Genomic DNA, 16574 nt, shown 5'->3' with positions numbered 1-16574 from the left:
TTGACGACGTCAGGCGATATTGCCATACGGAATCGAAAAATTGCATTTGGCGACGCGACACGACTCGCCTCGCTGTACGGAATCGGCCCATAAGTGCCTTACCAATGACTATAATAATATTCTTTTTCTATTTTCTACTAAATAAGTTTTCAGTTCGTAAAGAAAATATTATAATATGCCGAGATAATGAGGTTATGGCTAAAATTAAAAAAAGTATTTTTGCCATAATTTAAAATACCGTTTTTAAAAGTAGCTTTAAGTCATTTAAATTACAGACAATGACACCTTTAACGTTTTTTTTTTTTTTTGCCACCCCTCTTCAACACTCCACCCATGGGAAAATCCCCAACCATATTTCTATTTACGTTTAGGTTTCTTACTCTCCATTAGACTCATAATGGTTTTACGCAACTCTTCCGTTTCACTCAATTCTAATTCATAATTTCGAATTTGTTCATTTTTCTCCTGCAATTGAGATTCCAATACAGTAATGACACCGTCTGATTTCTTTTTAGCATCACGCTGTTCTTCCAGAGCCTTTTGTGTTTTAGCCAATTCCTTTTCTTTTTCGTCAATGTGTCGTGTCTTCTCTTTAAGATCGACTTCATAGGCGGCAATTGTCTTTTTGAGTTTATCAATACGCAATGACTGAAATGAAAAGAGGAAAAAGAAATGTAATTGATAAGTTGTTTTTATTGTTTTGTTATTTCAAGGACTGTACTCATGGTAGAACCAGGTAAAATTAGTACTACAACAAGTACAACTCAACACAACCACATAGGAATTTGTTTTTGTTTGCAACGTTAGTGTCAAATATAAATGTAAACAAAATAAGGAAATGTCTATAAATTATTGGAATTTAAAAAAAACTAATATTTTTCCACATTTGATTGAATATTTTGGAAAACATAAATGAAAACTCGTTATTTATTTGAAAATTTTGCCTTTTTTAGGCGAAGATCATTTTTTTTAAGTATTAATTTTTTTAATTCGAGCTTTTTATGATCTATAATGCAAGTGAAAAAGGAAAGCCGACGACTCGAACCCACACATCCACCACTATGTGACATGCATGTTTCGCCTTCGGTAAAGGCTCCTCAGACATATCGGATGTGGAGCGGCTTCGCTGTCCTCGAACTTTTGTTCTTTCAAATGCATTTTGTTTTGTTTTTTACAACAACAATGAGGATTTTCCCATTTAAGTTGTGCTTTCATGACAAACGCTTAGCGCTGCCTTTGAAAGTTATGAGTTTGGCTCTGAACGCTAACACGCCGTGACAACACTTTTTTCCTGTGTTTTTCAAGGACGTGGGCTCAAACCCCAGCCTGGCTCAGCTGATTTTTATTTATTTGAAAATTTTGCCTCTTTTAGGCGAAGATCATTTTTTTTAAGTATTAATGTTTTTAATTTTTTTAATTCGAGCTTTTTATGATCTATAATGCAAGTGAAAAAGGAAAGCCGACGACTCGAACCCACACACCCACCACTATGTGACATGCATGTTTCGCCTTCGGTAAAGGCTCCTCAGACATATCGGATGTTAGATTTTCAATTTGAATGTTTCCATATCATTCCACCAAATGCATTTTTTCTCGCAAAAAGTGTAATGCTTGCAAATATGTTTGAGGTTGCCGGAAATTCATTGAAAAAGGAGAAGCTGTCTCAATCTCTTGTTTTTGAAATCAAAAAAACTCATGTTTATTAGGGCTTTATTTTTTCAAACCTCTCAAAATACCACACCATATTAACAAATGTTGTACCGCCTCTATAAGCGGTGTTTTAGTGTGCGGCACGTCGTTCGGACCTGGAGGAGGTTACATGTCATTTATATGAAGAGTCTTTATGGGAAATAGTTTTTTTTCTGATGAATAAATTTGTTCTTCAAAAAATATACATATATCTCTAATATACATAGAACATAGAAATAAATATGTATATAAAATGTCGTATGGACTTTGACACTAACATTGCAACCCAGTTCAGTCAGCTGGGTATTGCTGTTACCTTTTCTTGTTCTACCATGGACTGTACTAAACAAATTCGAAAACCTCCAATACAATACCAAAAACTATAATTTTGGGCCTAAACGAGGATTTTTTTCGAACGTTCCCAACGCCACTCTTTCCCACCCCTTCCGACAATCCCACGACGGCCGGTTTTATGTACCGGATTGACCCGAGGAACCATCTTCTCGGCCAGGGGCCGTCACCTCAGCAACTACTTGTTCGTGTTCGTCTTTATTTTTATTTTGGGAGCGGCATGTCCCGGAATGCCTGCTCCGGATTCTTTTGGTCCGTGCCGGGGTTGAGAGTAACCCCGGGCCATGGTTCTGCACCGTTTGTCAACGTCTCATCCACCATAGCTCGGTGTCAATGAGATGCAACGGATGCCAAGGATGGGTGCATTTCAGGAACTGTTCAGGGCTCACCTACCTGAGGGAGTATTACGACAGAGTTTATGTTGCATCGTGCTGCGCCAATGTAAACCCCAGTGAGTCTTCATCATCAACATCATCGGATTATGAAACTCCCCCGCAATCTCCCAGACAGCAGTATCAGCAGCAGCCATTAACACCGCGTATTGCTGTCCCAGTTCCTGAGGATGTAACATTCTTGCAGTTTAACTGCGATGGTCTTCGAACCAAGATCAATGAGATCGTGGACTTTATGAGTCGGAGAAATATTATGGTCGCGGCGATCCAGGAAACGAAGCTGAGCAACAACTGCAGTCTTCGGAGTTGTGATGGATACAACGTTCTTCGCCAAGATCGTACGAGAAGTGGGGGTGGAGGGCTTGCGTTCCTTCTGCACCAGTCGGTCCAGTACAGACCTACCTCGCCTGAGCTAGACTCTAGGGACCCATACTTGGAGTGTATGGGGGTAGCGGTATGGTGTGGATCCGCCGAGATAGAACTGCTGAATGTGTATATCCCGCCGGTCAATAGCTGTGCCCCGCGTTATTTGCCTAACATCAGGCCTCTGTTGCGAGGTGATAACCGGCTGGTCCTAGGAGATTTCAATGCACATCACGAGTTATGGCATTCAGCTCTAGGGAATGACCAGAGGGGTACAGATCTGGCTGAGATAGATAGCTCCACATTCTGCACTGCGAACGAGGACGCACCCACCAGGATTAGAGGAGACTGCCACAGTTCGCCTAATATATCCATCGTGTCACCTAGTCTGACGAATGACGTAACATGGCAACCCGTCATTTCCCTTGGGTCGGACCATCTCCCAATCCTCATCTCCATAAACAGACCACCAGACTTCATAACCTCTGAACGCCGCACTTTCATTAATCATGGAAAAGTGGATTGGCAAGGTTTCAGAGAGTTCACTAATCAACGCTTCAGAGAACTGCCCAGTCCCTCTGATGTTCGGGTAGCAGAGAGGAAGTTCCGAGACATCATCACTGCTGCAGCCGCTCGCTGCTGGTCGAATACCTGAAATAAGACCCAATTTCCCAGCAGAGGCGACGGGATTAGCTAATGAGCGTGATGAGTTTCGCCGTACGAACCCTAACGACCCCAGAGTCAGGGAACTGACAATGGAAGTCAATAGATTAGTCAGTGAACACAAGCGGAAAAAGTGGCTAGAACATCTGAAGTGCTGTAACATTGGTGCCGGTTGTAATAAATTGTGGACAACGGTTATGACGCTATCGTACCCTGGTAGGAGAGACGATCGGAGATCTGTCACGTTTAACGGCGTGGCTGTGACAGATCCGAAGAGGTGCGCTGGCTATTTCTGCCGACAATTTATCGAGCACCCCGATAACGACCGGGCGAAGAGAAGTGTTTTGCGTCGTTTGCGATCTCTTCCAGCCGAAGAAGAACCGCCACAATTTACGATGGATGATGTTGCAGATGTTATCCGAGTCGCAAAGTCATCCAAAGCGCTTGGACCTGACGGAATTTCTATGGTGATGCTAAACCAGCTGGATGACCCAGGAGTCGAGTATTTAAGTAAGGTCCTCAACTTATCGCTAGCCACCCTAATAGTTCCCGATGCATGGAAGATGGGCAGGGTGGTCCCGCTGCTGAAACCTGGCAAAGATGCCAGTAAAGGTGAGTCGTACAGGCCGATTTCACTTCTATCACCAGTAGCAAAGATACTCGAGGCATTACTCCTCGCCAGCATCAGAACGTGTTATCCAGTTGCAGATCATCAACACGGGTTCCGGAAGCAGCACAGTACCACAACAGCACTGCACGCCATTTCCACATATATTGGACGAGGACTCAACCAGGACAAACCATGTCACAGAACAGTGATGGTAGCATTGGATCTGACCAAAGCGTTTGATACGTTCTGCCATGCTAGGCTGTTCGATGATATCGAGAATACTACCTTCCGGCCTTGTCTGAAACGCTGGGTCATCAACTATTTGTGTGGTCGCCAGTCATACGTGGAATTCAGAGACGGGAAGTCCAAACCCCGTAGAGTGAAGCAGGGAGTTCCCCAAGATATCTCCGGAACTGTTTAACCTCTACCTCTCTGCAATTCCACGTCCTCCGGACGGCATTGAGTTAATTAGGTACGCGGATGATTGTACACTCATGGCATCAGGTCCCAATATCGGTAACGATCTTGTAGAGTTTTTCCACGCGAGGAATATGAAAATATCCACCACTAAGTCAACAGCCACACTGTTCACCACATGGACTGCGCAAATGAAGCTCCCACTGAATGTGCAGGTCGACGGTGCAACTATTCCGACCACAAACTACCCCAAAGTCCTAGGGGTCACATTCGATAGCATGTATAAGTCGTCCCAGCATACTACAGTTATCTGCGATAAGCTGAGAAACAGGAACAAGGTCCTCAAGTCCCTAGCCGGCAGCACTTGGGGTGCGGATAAAGAAACCTTGTTAACCACATACAACGCGATAGGTCGGTCTGTGGTAAGCTATGTGGCGACAGCGTGGTTTGCTAACGTAAGTGATACGCAATGGGATAAACTACAAATCTGTCAGAATGCTGCCCTGAGAACAGCTACAGGGTGTCACCTCATGTCTGCAGTGGACCATTTACATGAGGAGACAAAGATCCTTCCTGTGAGCCGTCACAACAGGATGTTGACGATGCAGTACTTGCTTGGATGCTATAGGCAAGACCACCCAAATCACCATCTGGTGGATATGCCTGAACCCCCCAGGCGAGTTAGGGAGGATTATAGAGATCTAGAGAGAGAGGTCCAATGATATAAAACAGAACCTCTAGATCAACGTGCATACCAGGCAGGTTTAAGAGACATTCATACTGATGCGGTTGCAGAGGCTCTGGCAGCCTACAGTGTGAATATAGTCCTCGAAGATCATCCAGCACCAGTGGCAGCGGAAGAACAGTAGCTGCCAAGACAAAGGAGAGTCGTGTTGGCGCAACTTAGATCTGGTTGGTGCAGCCGCCTCAATTCTTACTGAGCCAGGATTGATGGCATGCGGAACATCTGCCCAGCATGTGGCACCGGTCCGCATACTACGCAGCACCTGTTTAACTGCCCAACCAACCCGACTGACTTAACTCCTCTCTCTCTCTCTCTTTGGACTAATCCAATTCAGGTGGCGTCCTTCCTGAGCTTGGAGCTGGAGGCAGAGCCGAATCAATAAAATAAAGATTTACATGTACTTGTAGAAGCTGCTACAACAACAACCCCTTCCGACCGTGGGACGACCACCCCATTCCTTAGGGATCGCGTACACATCATGATCCGGAGCATGACCGGTAAAAGTGAGCATTGAATACTAGCTACAGAATAGTTTTCAACAGCCAGTACTAACATTAGGCATATTCTACTCATTTAGATACGAATTTGTTCTAGATTTAATAAAAGAATATTTTTCATGAATCAGCAGACCACTAATGAAGACAGGCAAGGATGCCCAGCAAAGATGAATCGTACACATATTCGAGGACTCATTATTCGTGGATCGTGAGAGTCACCCTAAACACCGTATGGTAGTTTTTTGAACTGTCCATCCAACTTTAACTCCAGTAGCTTTGTTGTTACAACCAGTCGCGCCAAGGCTTCACAACCTACACCATATATGAAATCGTAACAAATATTCGACTCGCATTTTACCGGCTTATTTGGTTTCCATGACAACCATATGTTGATAGAGTGTGCAAAAAAACATCGGTCATTGTGCCGGCTGGTCGGCCACATTGTCCATTGTCATGACAACAACATGCATGCACAAATGCCAGTATAAATTATGATTAACACATCATTCGGCCATTGGTCAAAGATAATTTCAAGGCAATAAAAAGAAAGAGAATACCACAAAATGCCAAGAATATTGCAAATTATTTTCATTTTTCTGACGATATATCAAATTTACCTGGTCCGTGGTCAAGAAGAGGTACCCTCATTTCGAATTGTGGCACCACAAACCCTATGCAAAAATGAAGAAAATGAAATTTCTTCCGTTAAACAGCAAGCAGATGGCGTCACTGTGGCTTTTCAACCGAAAGATGGTATAAAATTGTCTTATAAATTTAAGATATTCTTTAAAATTTTGGGACCCAATAACCTAACACAACGCGAAACTTTGTTGGTATGGAAGGCAGTAAGGGCATTAGAGCAACAGTTAAATACCCACGAACGTTTGCAAATATCCAAAGATAATATGGCAATGATAAGCAAACGACAAGTAGTACCGGGTGTTAGTTATATTTTCCATGTGGTTGGTATAACAGATGCTGGAGAAACTACCAGGGAGCAAGTTTTTACCTTGGACTATGCTGATGGGGCGTTGCAAAATAGTAATGTTCCAGAAGGTATAAATTTCCTGCTAATTGGTTCGGAGGAAATTGTGGCCAATATGCAATATAATGTTGTGGCCAAGGTTACGTTTTGTAAACCGAAATATGATTTCTATATACAATGGCAATTGGAAGAGTTGCATGAAAGGTATAAGAAGGAGTTGGAACGTACCATATCAAGTGTTTTAATAGTACCGGCAAATGTTTTAAATTCAGAGCGGAAAACATCTATACAAGCTGAAGTTAGAGAATGGAAAAGTAAGCGAGTCTTGGCTAGAGAAGTGATAATGGTTGAGGTATTGAATAAGGGATTCCATGCCATGATTATACCAACAGCTGCAAGGATTGGTGAAGGTACCAGTTTAACGTTTCGTGTTTTCCTCAGGAATTTTGATATGATAATGGAGGCAAACATCAAATGGTTGCTGAGGGATGCCAATACAAAGGCTGTCTTGCTGGGGCAGGAGGATAAAGATAATGAATTTAGAGTTAGATTTGAAAAATCCGGTCTCTATCATGTATTGGCCAATGTTAGCATCAATGACATTTCCTCGCGGGTAAAGGCAGAAATTGAAGTGGTATCCTCGTTGTTTGTGAGCTATGATTTTCAGCAAGTACCAAATTTAAACCCCTCCTCTACTGAAGAATTCAAATTTTCTGTTATGGCCATGAATTTGGTGGCGAATTGTGAAGCCAGTTGGTTGAGTGCCCAAGAGGATGGTTTCCAATACATTGCTCCTGGTGTTTTGGACAAAGAACATTATGGCTATACCAAGGTGTCAAATTTGGAAAAATACTATTTGGAGGAAATTCTTGATTTTACCAACTCCACCGTAAATCGGGAGATTTCATTGCAAATACCAGCCGCTGGGAAGGATGTGAATAATGAATTAAAATGGCCTGGCTTTGAGGGTGATGCCATGTATAAATTTCGTTTGGATGTAACATGTCCCAAGCCTTTCCAGGAAAATCGTTTACAAATGGAACCAGAGGCTGATGAAGAAGAACCATGGAAGAAAATGGTCACCAGTTATTTTACAATTGATGTTCACACCAATTCTCCACCTCAGGCATTGAAGATTTTAATGGAACCCTTAGAGGGTGTGGCATTGAAAACTATTTTCAATTTTAATTCCCAGCAAGCAAAAGATTTGCTTTTAGATTCTCCTGTGCGCTATGAACTGAAAATTAAAATGGAAGGATTTCTACTATCATTTGGAAAATATTTCCAATACAAAAGTTGGCAAACAATATTGCCCTATAGTGGGGAAAACTCACACCCAAGAATAATTGTAGAAATTTGTGATATACGCCAGGCCTGTAGTCAAATTACAAACGACAGCCACTTAGTGGTCCACTATCAGGAGCTAAGTGATGTTGAATATGAAGAATATGTTAAGAATGTCAATGCCATGTTTATGAGAACAGATTATCAGGAAGCTTTCAACCTCATAACTATGGCTTTGATAACTTTCCGCAATGGTCAATCACAATATCGTGGAAGATTTGAAAAATATACCAAAGTGTTAATTGCTAAAGAGTTGGACAAACTATTGGAACAACCAGAACATCAGGTGTACATAGGGCCTGACATCATCCACCTGTTTGTGGAAAAATCCAAACAGTTGTTAGATTTCACCCAGCAAATGGATAAGACGACATTGGAGAAATTGATTGAAATTTTGGAAAATATTATTGATGCTCCCTCAGCCATGGGCGAAGAAAGACGCTTTAAAAGGTATTCGTTGCAACGTTCCAAACGTATTGTCAATCAAAATCAAGATTTATATCAAAGGACACAGTTGCTATTACTTGAGGATCTGCTCAAGGCAGAGGAATACAAACCGGAAGACATGCAAAGATTTGTGGAAAAGATTTCAAAGTTGGCACAAAAACTTTGTTTAAAGAAAAGTCTCAACACTGAAACATTAAAAACCAATATGGTCTCTTTGACCTTAAAACAGATTAAGGGAGGAGATGTGCAACAGACAACCACCACTCATATTACCGAGGATATTTTTGATAAAATAATACTACACTTTAAATTGCTGCAAAGTAATGCAAGGTACTGTTTGGTCATAAAGACCTATAATTTCCCCGAGAGTACACCAGAAGGCGAGGCCGATGGTGATACATCATCTCTACTGGAATATAATATCTTTGAAATAAGCGAAGATGGTTCGACACTAAAAGAATTAAATCTTCCCAATGAAGATCTCATCAATCGCTCCAATAACATACAACTTGATATTTATCCCGCTGAGCAAAGGGTAAATAAATGCTTTATGAAAACTTCATATAACTCACAATGGTCAATAGATGCCTGTAAATCACTAGAATTGGGAAAATTTCTACGTTGTTCTTGTCCACAAACGGGTTTTGTAAAAGCAGCATTCATAGCAACACCAACACCACTTACCACTACATGGAAACCAATAAGAAATAACGATGCCACAACACCACAATTTTCTGTGTTATCATCATCACCTGTACCCACATTTATTTCCTTAACTACACGCCAACCGGGAATAATAACAACAACGACTATGGAAACAACACAAATTCCATTTTCCAGTACCACCAGGGTATTATTGGATTCGCCCACAACAATTCCCGTATTTCAACCAACTCCCCAAACCCCTGAAACTACTAATTTCATGCAACCCACTGCGCCACCTTCCATGGACAATGTACAACGTGCCGACAGCTCGCCTATGTATTACATAATACCACTTATATTGATACTGCTGTTCTTGATTGGAAGTCTTCTATATTTTCTATATCGTCGCCGTGTTCAGCAATCATCGGGTTTGGTCAAGAATATGCCCTCATCTACTGTCTTGGAATATCGTAAACCGGCAACCGGTATCAAATATGCTAATATTCAAGATGCTGATATGTTAAGTGGTAATTTTTAAAATAAAATCTATGCTTCTACTTTTCGAGGAATTGGAGTTTTATTTTGTTTTCAGAGGAGTAATAATGGTTGAGGTATTTGAATACACAGGTTATGAATATCCAATGCTGAAATTGGTATGGTCAGAGTGACCGACGTAGCCACTGTCGAATTGCCTGTCTCTCTGGCTTACCTCTGTTGTAACAATTATACTCCCGAGACCCCTTCGACAAATAACCAATGATTGTCATTGGTTTTCCCATCGGGGTCAGTATTATAAACGATTGTCACTCGTAGGTCGCCCTCGCGCATATTTCCATATCCCTCGCGCGGAAAAAGTGTCTAAAGTCGATCAAATAGAAGTTCGCCTTTTACAAATTATATTAGGGAAGGTACCCGATGCCAAGACCATAGAATCATCCGCATACGTAACGATCTCAATGCCGTCAGTAGTGGGATTCTCTAACGCATTTTTTGGCTACCGACAAAAATCGGTAAAATTAAAGCACAAAATTATGAATGAAAAGTTTGAATAAAGTTGGCAACACTGGTGCTATCTAACAATCTTGACGCGATGCGAGGGCTTAAGGCGACAATCTCCCCCACCCAATTCTGGAAACTCGGGCCGAGGAAATTGTGGCCGACCAAAGGTTACCCACGTAGTGATCTCCTACGTAACAGAGATCCCCTAACGTCGGGTTGTCAAGCGAACGCGTGCCTATCGGTGTTTAAGGTTTGCAGTTAGGGTACCAACTGTAGTAGAACGGAGCCTCATTGAAAAACCTGGGCGTCTCAATGTAGTATAGACTTAGTTGTCAAGACCTTGCCATGGTACAGGAGGGCTATGTCATGGTTGACCTCCATTCCCTCATCAATTCAATGACGTATGGATCATTATTATAAATCAAAAACACCAAAAACCCCAAAAACTAAAGATGCCAACAAAACCGCAACGCCCATGGACTATGATATGACTACCACACCAGACAGAACATTATCTTCGGGAGGGGACGGACTAGAGCCACCAAGCCGAGCAGAGTAGGCAGCTGCTGGCCATGCTGGAGCGGATGGTTTCCCCAGGCCCTAGTCGGAGTTGTCTTTCTGAAGAGACCGAGGACAGTTTATCTGACGACGAACTAAACAACACAGTTGTTCCAGCAGCTGCAGTCACAGATAACTGCCCTCGGGCTCAACGAAAACTACAATTCTTGCGGACATCGAACCATTACTAACCCGGGATATTTGTGCATCGGCCGAAGCCAATAAGCCAACCTTACACAGACAGAACGCCACTGAGGGGGGTACCACGACCAAGGCCTCGGACGACAAAGTTCCGACAACGACCAAGGCTTTGGACGACAAAGTCCCCACTACCTCAGGCAACACAGCAGGTCGACTGACGAGGGATAAAGGGGCTTATCGAAGGTCCTTGAACTACCTTAGGAAGTGCATCGGTATGGAATCTTCGGCCATCTCGGTAAGGGACTGCAAGTTAATCAAGATTAATCTCAGGGTGATGAGCAAATTCGAAAAGAAGTACCCTCACCTACCCAGGAGAAATCCTGAGATTGATAGGCTTTCCCTTATCCAGATGGTCGACAAGATATTGCCGTCAACGTCATCATCCACTCCCACTACCTGTAAAGGTCAAATCAAGAGTGATGGTGACTTGACTCAGCCTCCAGGAAAGCCTGCATCCCTAAGTAGGAAGCCCCAAAACTCAGAGGAGGAGAGAACTGGGATGCCTGTCCCGACGACGGACTCTACACCTGCGAGTGTGGCACCATCCAACCCCTATTCTTCGAAAAATCCGGTGAAGAGGGTTAGATCCACGGATGAACCACACCCTAAGGCCAAAAGACCCATCCCGAGACAGGACTCCAAGCCATTCACCTCCTCTGCCCGAGCTGCTCGACAAACTTTCGATTAAAGTAACTTGCGCACCTCTTCGGATCAGTCAGCGTAACGTTTCCAAATGGAACTAAGGTAATATCTTCCTTCTTTGCAGGGTTTTAGAGTGACTTAACCGTTGCCCACAATTTACATATTCCGGCTTCAATGTTGAAACTCTTCAGATGATATAGTCAGTTGTTGCGCCTGTGCTCACCGACCAACCTGTCAACTTCCTGATTCTGGGGTCACTGGGGTTGGCTCGACGAAGCTAATCACGCTCATTTGCTAACCCCGTCGCCTCTGCTGGGAAATTTGGTCCCACTTCGGGTATATATATCAGATACATATATAGAGAGCGGCTGAAGCTGTGATGATGTCTCGGAACGTCCTTTGTGCTAGCCGAACATCAGAAGGGTTGGGCAACTCTCAGAAGCTGCGATTGGTAAACTCTATGAAACTAGGCCAACCAGTTTAATAAAAGTACGGCGTTCGGAGGTAATGAAGTCGGGCGGTCTGCCGAATGAGACGATTACAGGGCGATGGTCTGACCCAAGAGAATAGACGGGTTGCCATGTGACGTCACGTGACACGTTGGTTATGTCTTGATACTTTCCGCTAATTCTTGTAGGGGCGTCCTCATTGACCGTGCACTACGTAGAACAATTAATCTGTTCAGCCAATGAGGATGTGAAAGAGACTGAAACATTTGAGCAGCTTCTCTGCCGGTGTCCTAATCTGGCCGTCAAAAAACACAGGCTGTTTGGTGTGAGATGGTATAACTCTCTTATTTTTCCTCCATAGACCCCGCAGACCTGTTAACTTATTGCAGATGTCTTAAGCGGGGTACCATAAATTTTGACTGTCGATTTTTTTTTTAAAATCGGTTGCTTGCCAGTGTGGCACATCATTTTTGCCACCAGTCATCAGACAGTCACGAACATGTTCATGGATGTTGTTGAATGAAGCAATCGATATTTGATGAAAAATTACAGTCAGAACCGTTCGTGTGTACCCTTCGCGGTCATCGTAGACTCCGTAAGTTCAATTAATTCCCTTTCTGTTCCCTACCTATATTTTATTTCTACTCTCCTCATACCTCTTTCCATCCTTCCCTTCCTTTCTCCCTTCTACCATTCTTTATCTCTTTTCAGGATGAGCACAATGGACCGCTGGTCTTCAAGTGAAGTGGCCGACAACAATCAATGGCATCCTATAACCTAACCTAGCCCCGAGGCATTTGCTGTGAAATTTGTTCTGACTTCGTGCATTCGACCACGAGCGAGCGATTGTCTATGAAAAATTGCTGTATGCCAAGGATTATCCTCTGTCAGATCGGAAAAAAGCTATGATTATGTCTGATGAAATGTCGCACCCTGCTCTAATTCCGTTGTATGCAATCCCAATTCGACGTGCAGACAATTCACGACAATTTGTTGGTCTATCGTTAGCCTGCATATCGGTCCTTCAAGGTGACACAACGATTTTCAAAATACGTTTTACAAAATTGGACCTCCAAGAGTCTCAATAGTTTATCCAAAAAGTATTTTTTTAAACGACGTTTAGAGAAAGTGCATTGAAATTTTACAAGTAGAATTGCTCCTGTACATACTGAAGCTCTGTGTCCTAGAATTACGAATGTAGTCATCCTTGAACAGTCTTTTGTTGCAAAGACAGTATTCTGAACGATCCCACAGAGTTATTTTTGCATTTGCTTCTTTCTCTCAGGTACACTGTGCGTGAACAAAAACAAACAAAAATCGTCATTTGATTGTTCAATCCCACGGCAGCGGGTTCTTACGTACCGGATTGACCCGAAACCAAAAGTGTTTCGGCCAGCGGCTGCCAACCCAGCATTATATGCTGCTACAACAACAACATCATCATCATTTGGTTGCTGCTTTTTTCATTCATACATCCACACATGCTCTCCTGTTGAATACATTTCTAAGGTCGGCGCTGCTTTAGTCTTACATGACTTTGAATATGAACATATCTTCTATGCAGCTGATTTGAAAATATATTGCAAATAAAGAAGTTTAAAACTTACACTTTCTTTGGAGGCCGTATGTAATTTGTCCAACTCTTCAGTTTTAGCTTGTAATTGCTCCTTCAGGTCATTGTAATCCTTTTGTAAAACTGTAAGACAAAAATAAAATAGGTCATTAAGTTCAACTCTAAAACGAGAAAATTAATACAAATTAAAATTAAATTGATCTTCGCCCTGACAAAATGGCAAAATTTCAAAAATAAAATCGATTTAGAAAACTTTCATAACATCAAAAAAATGTATCCTCTTCTTACCAATCATTTCGGAAACTTTAACAGCCAAACGTTTCTCACTTATCTGCAATGCTTCCGACTGTTCGGATAACTTTTTCATTAACTCTGTCATGTTACGTTTTAAATTATCCTTTTGATGCTTCAAATCTTTGCACTGAGTTTGAAGAGACTCTTGGTTGATGTGTAATTCAAAATTCATTGTGTGGTACTTTTCCAATTCGGCATTTTGAAAATTAATGCGCTGTGATAGGTGTGTAATCTACAAGAAATGAAAAAATGAGTCAAGTGAAACATTCAAATAATGAAATCCTTACCTCATTGCTTGCATCCTCTAAACGTTTCTGCATACTCGCCTCAGCTGCCTGTAAATTCTTAATTTTATAATTAAATAATTCCATAATTTGTGATGTGGCCACATTATTCAATTGGTTATTACGTTCGGCATTGGATATAAGTTCGATAAGGGCATTTAAACGTTCCTCCAGTTCTTTGCTGGCAAATGTTTTGTGACTCTTTAAAATGGCATTTAAATTACGCCATTGATCTCCACTTGGTGCGGTGGATGCCAAATGGATATGATTGCTGGATGAATTCAATTTGGAAATGTGCTATAGGGGAAGGAAAATATAACTACATTTTGGAAACTTCGTAGTATTTTATAATATTTACCTTGGCCACCTCAAATTGAGGAAAATGCTCAAATTGTGATATTTGAAAGACAGCTGAACAAACTCGTTCACCACCGCTCACCATGGCCCTGGCCAGGGCATGTTGTATCTGTGGCAGTTGTAAGAGATTACAACACTTCTCAAAATAGGCCTTCTTTGCTATATCGGTAAAATTAATAAGCAAAAGCAAACAGAATATTGATTTTTCTATCTCCTCCATGGACAAACAATTGTCGGGCATTTCGGGTTTCACCGCCAGTAAGGGTGAAAATATTTTATCAAAATATGATTCTGTTATTTTGGAAAGTATTAATTTCTCAGTTTTTGTTTGATGTAATAATGAAACTAATAACTGTAGAACAGAGGCTATGTGCAGTGGTGAAGTTTCGGGTTTTTCAGAAGTTGATATTAATTGGATAATTATTGATGGATCACGGGAAATTCGCGGAGCAATTGATTCCTTTTTAGCTGGGAGAGAAAATAAATTAAAAATCGAATTCTTTGTTGAAATTTATTTATGAGGTTAACTTACCCAATCGAACCAAACTATCCAATAGATTGATAGCTTGTACACCACACACATCGGATTGTAACCAATTACATAAGAGTTCAAATATGCGTGGTATATTTGAATCCAAACTAATGGCAGCATTTTCTTTACCCTCCTCATCTATTTGGCCCGAAAGATCCATAATGTGTTCCATTAACTCGAACAGCAAACCCATACATATTTGTTGATGTTTCCGTGAATCATCATTGGAATCGTCCATAGATCTTCGAGATTCTAAACGCTAAGATATAAACACAAAAATACGGATATTAAATTTAATTAAAAGATTTTCTTTTAAGGTTTGAGGCCAATTAAAGTCCAGTTTTTTAGATACATTTGCTTTTCGCATATTAAAAGTTCACAATACTTACATCCAATAACTTTTCAATGTCCTCAAAATAGAATTGATAACTCAGCATTGCCTGATGCAGGCCGCTATGGGCCTTCGAGTCTTTGAGAAATTCCACAATATGCATCAGGTGGGGAACATTCCAATGTTTAATGCATTCATCGACTGTGGCAAAACAGGAACGTATAAACAAATGTAACTCTTTCTGATCCGGTGAATGTATATCCTCCGATAAAATAATTAACATTTTATTTGCCAAAACACCATAATTTTGAATACGTCGACTGAACGTGGATATGTTCACCGAACGTAAGAATAGAAATAGGACAACAAAATTCTTGTAACACAAATTGATGAGGACGGATAAAGCCAGTTGGGCATGAGTTTCTTCACCCTCCTCCGTGGCCTGATATACAATGTGAACCAACTGTTCGAGTAACACAACAATATACGGCTCCTCCCATGAAATTTGTATACCAAATGTTAACTCCTGCAGAAGGGTCAGCACTTTCTGCTGCTTATCACCTCCCGTTACACGCTTCAGAAGAAATGTCAGCAATGGTATAAAACGATATTCATCAACAATGGATTTGCGGGCCTCCAGGTTTTTGCAACAATGATGAAGCAACGATACGCATGCCCATAAAGCATCAGAGTCCGAGTTCAAACTGCCCATAACAGCATGCAAATCAATGTAGAATTTGGATACCTCCAAATTGCCAGGAGCAAAATGTTGCGGTTGTATGGCAGTGCTCAGGAGGGAGGCACTGCGATTCAGCAGTATGAGTGAATCCTCCGACTTGTTATTCCGATACAAAGCTGCCTGAGTACTAAATTCTCGAACATAACTAATGGCATTTGCGGCATCACTGTGACTGCTAATGGTATTGTTTTTACGCGAGCTCATTTTTACAATAAAATTGTGTTTTTAATTAATAATTTTAATATTTGTTTCAATATTTTAAAACAATGCGAAAATTGAAGAGAGCGGCAATCGAAAGTTGTTGTTTCTTTTTTTGAAAATTTTGATTTCGCAAACAAAAGCAGCTGTCAGATAGTTGTCAAATGTAGTGATGTGTTCAGTTGTTATGTGAAAGCGACATCTATACGTGAAGTTAGTACACCGATGAAATTAGAAATTAGTGGAACAAGCAACGACGTTAAGTAAGG

At 41.5% G+C, this 16574-nt stretch overlaps 2 protein-coding genes across 2 annotated transcripts; one reads left to right on the top strand and one right to left on the bottom strand.

The window, feature by feature from the left end:
• Nucleotides 1-243: 243 nt before the first annotated feature.
• On the bottom strand, nt 244-16441 carry LOC141393207 (uncharacterized). The gene is made up of 7 exons (XM_073966171.1): nt 15427-16441; nt 15038-15296; nt 14507-14973; nt 14152-14445; nt 13859-14096; nt 13605-13693; nt 244-648 (listed from the first exon to the last, which is right to left on the bottom strand). Exons 1-7 carry the CDS (start codon nt 16309-16311, stop codon nt 358-360), a joined length of 2523 nt encoding a protein of 840 aa, XP_073822272.1. The 5' UTR covers nt 16312-16441; the 3' UTR covers nt 244-357.
• LOC141394901 (uncharacterized) lies at nt 6124-9717 on the top strand. The gene has a single exon (XM_073970054.1). It carries the CDS (start codon nt 6291-6293, stop codon nt 9684-9686), a length of 3396 nt encoding a protein of 1131 aa, XP_073826155.1. The 5' UTR covers nt 6124-6290; the 3' UTR covers nt 9687-9717.
• Nucleotides 16442-16574: the final 133 nt, after the last annotated feature.

This window comes from Musca autumnalis, unplaced genomic scaffold (assembly GCF_047663935.1).
Source record: "Musca autumnalis isolate F117 unplaced genomic scaffold, ASM4766393v1 scaffold_2, whole genome shotgun sequence".
NCBI lineage: Eukaryota > Metazoa > Arthropoda > Insecta > Diptera > Muscidae > Musca > Musca autumnalis.
Note: the sequence above shows the minus strand (reverse complement) of the source record. Positions and strands in the feature narration are given on the sequence as shown.

Excerpts from the sequence above, each read along its gene's own strand:
- LOC141394901 (XM_073970054.1), top strand. The coding sequence starts at position 6,291 with ATGCCAAGAATATTGCAAATTATTTTCATTTTTCTGACGATATATCAA.
- LOC141393207 (XM_073966171.1), bottom strand. The coding sequence starts at position 16,311 with ATGAGCTCGCGTAAAAACAATACCATTAGCAGTCACAGTGATGCCGCA. Across the intron at positions 15,297-15,426 it reads ACATTGAAAAGTTATTGGAT|CGTTTAGAATCTCGAAGATC; the intron begins GTAAGTATTGTG and ends TTTATATCTTAG. Across the intron at positions 649-13,604 it reads ATACGGCCTCCAAAGAAAGT|TCATTGCGTATTGATAAACT; the intron begins GTAAGTTTTAAA and ends TTTTCATTTCAG.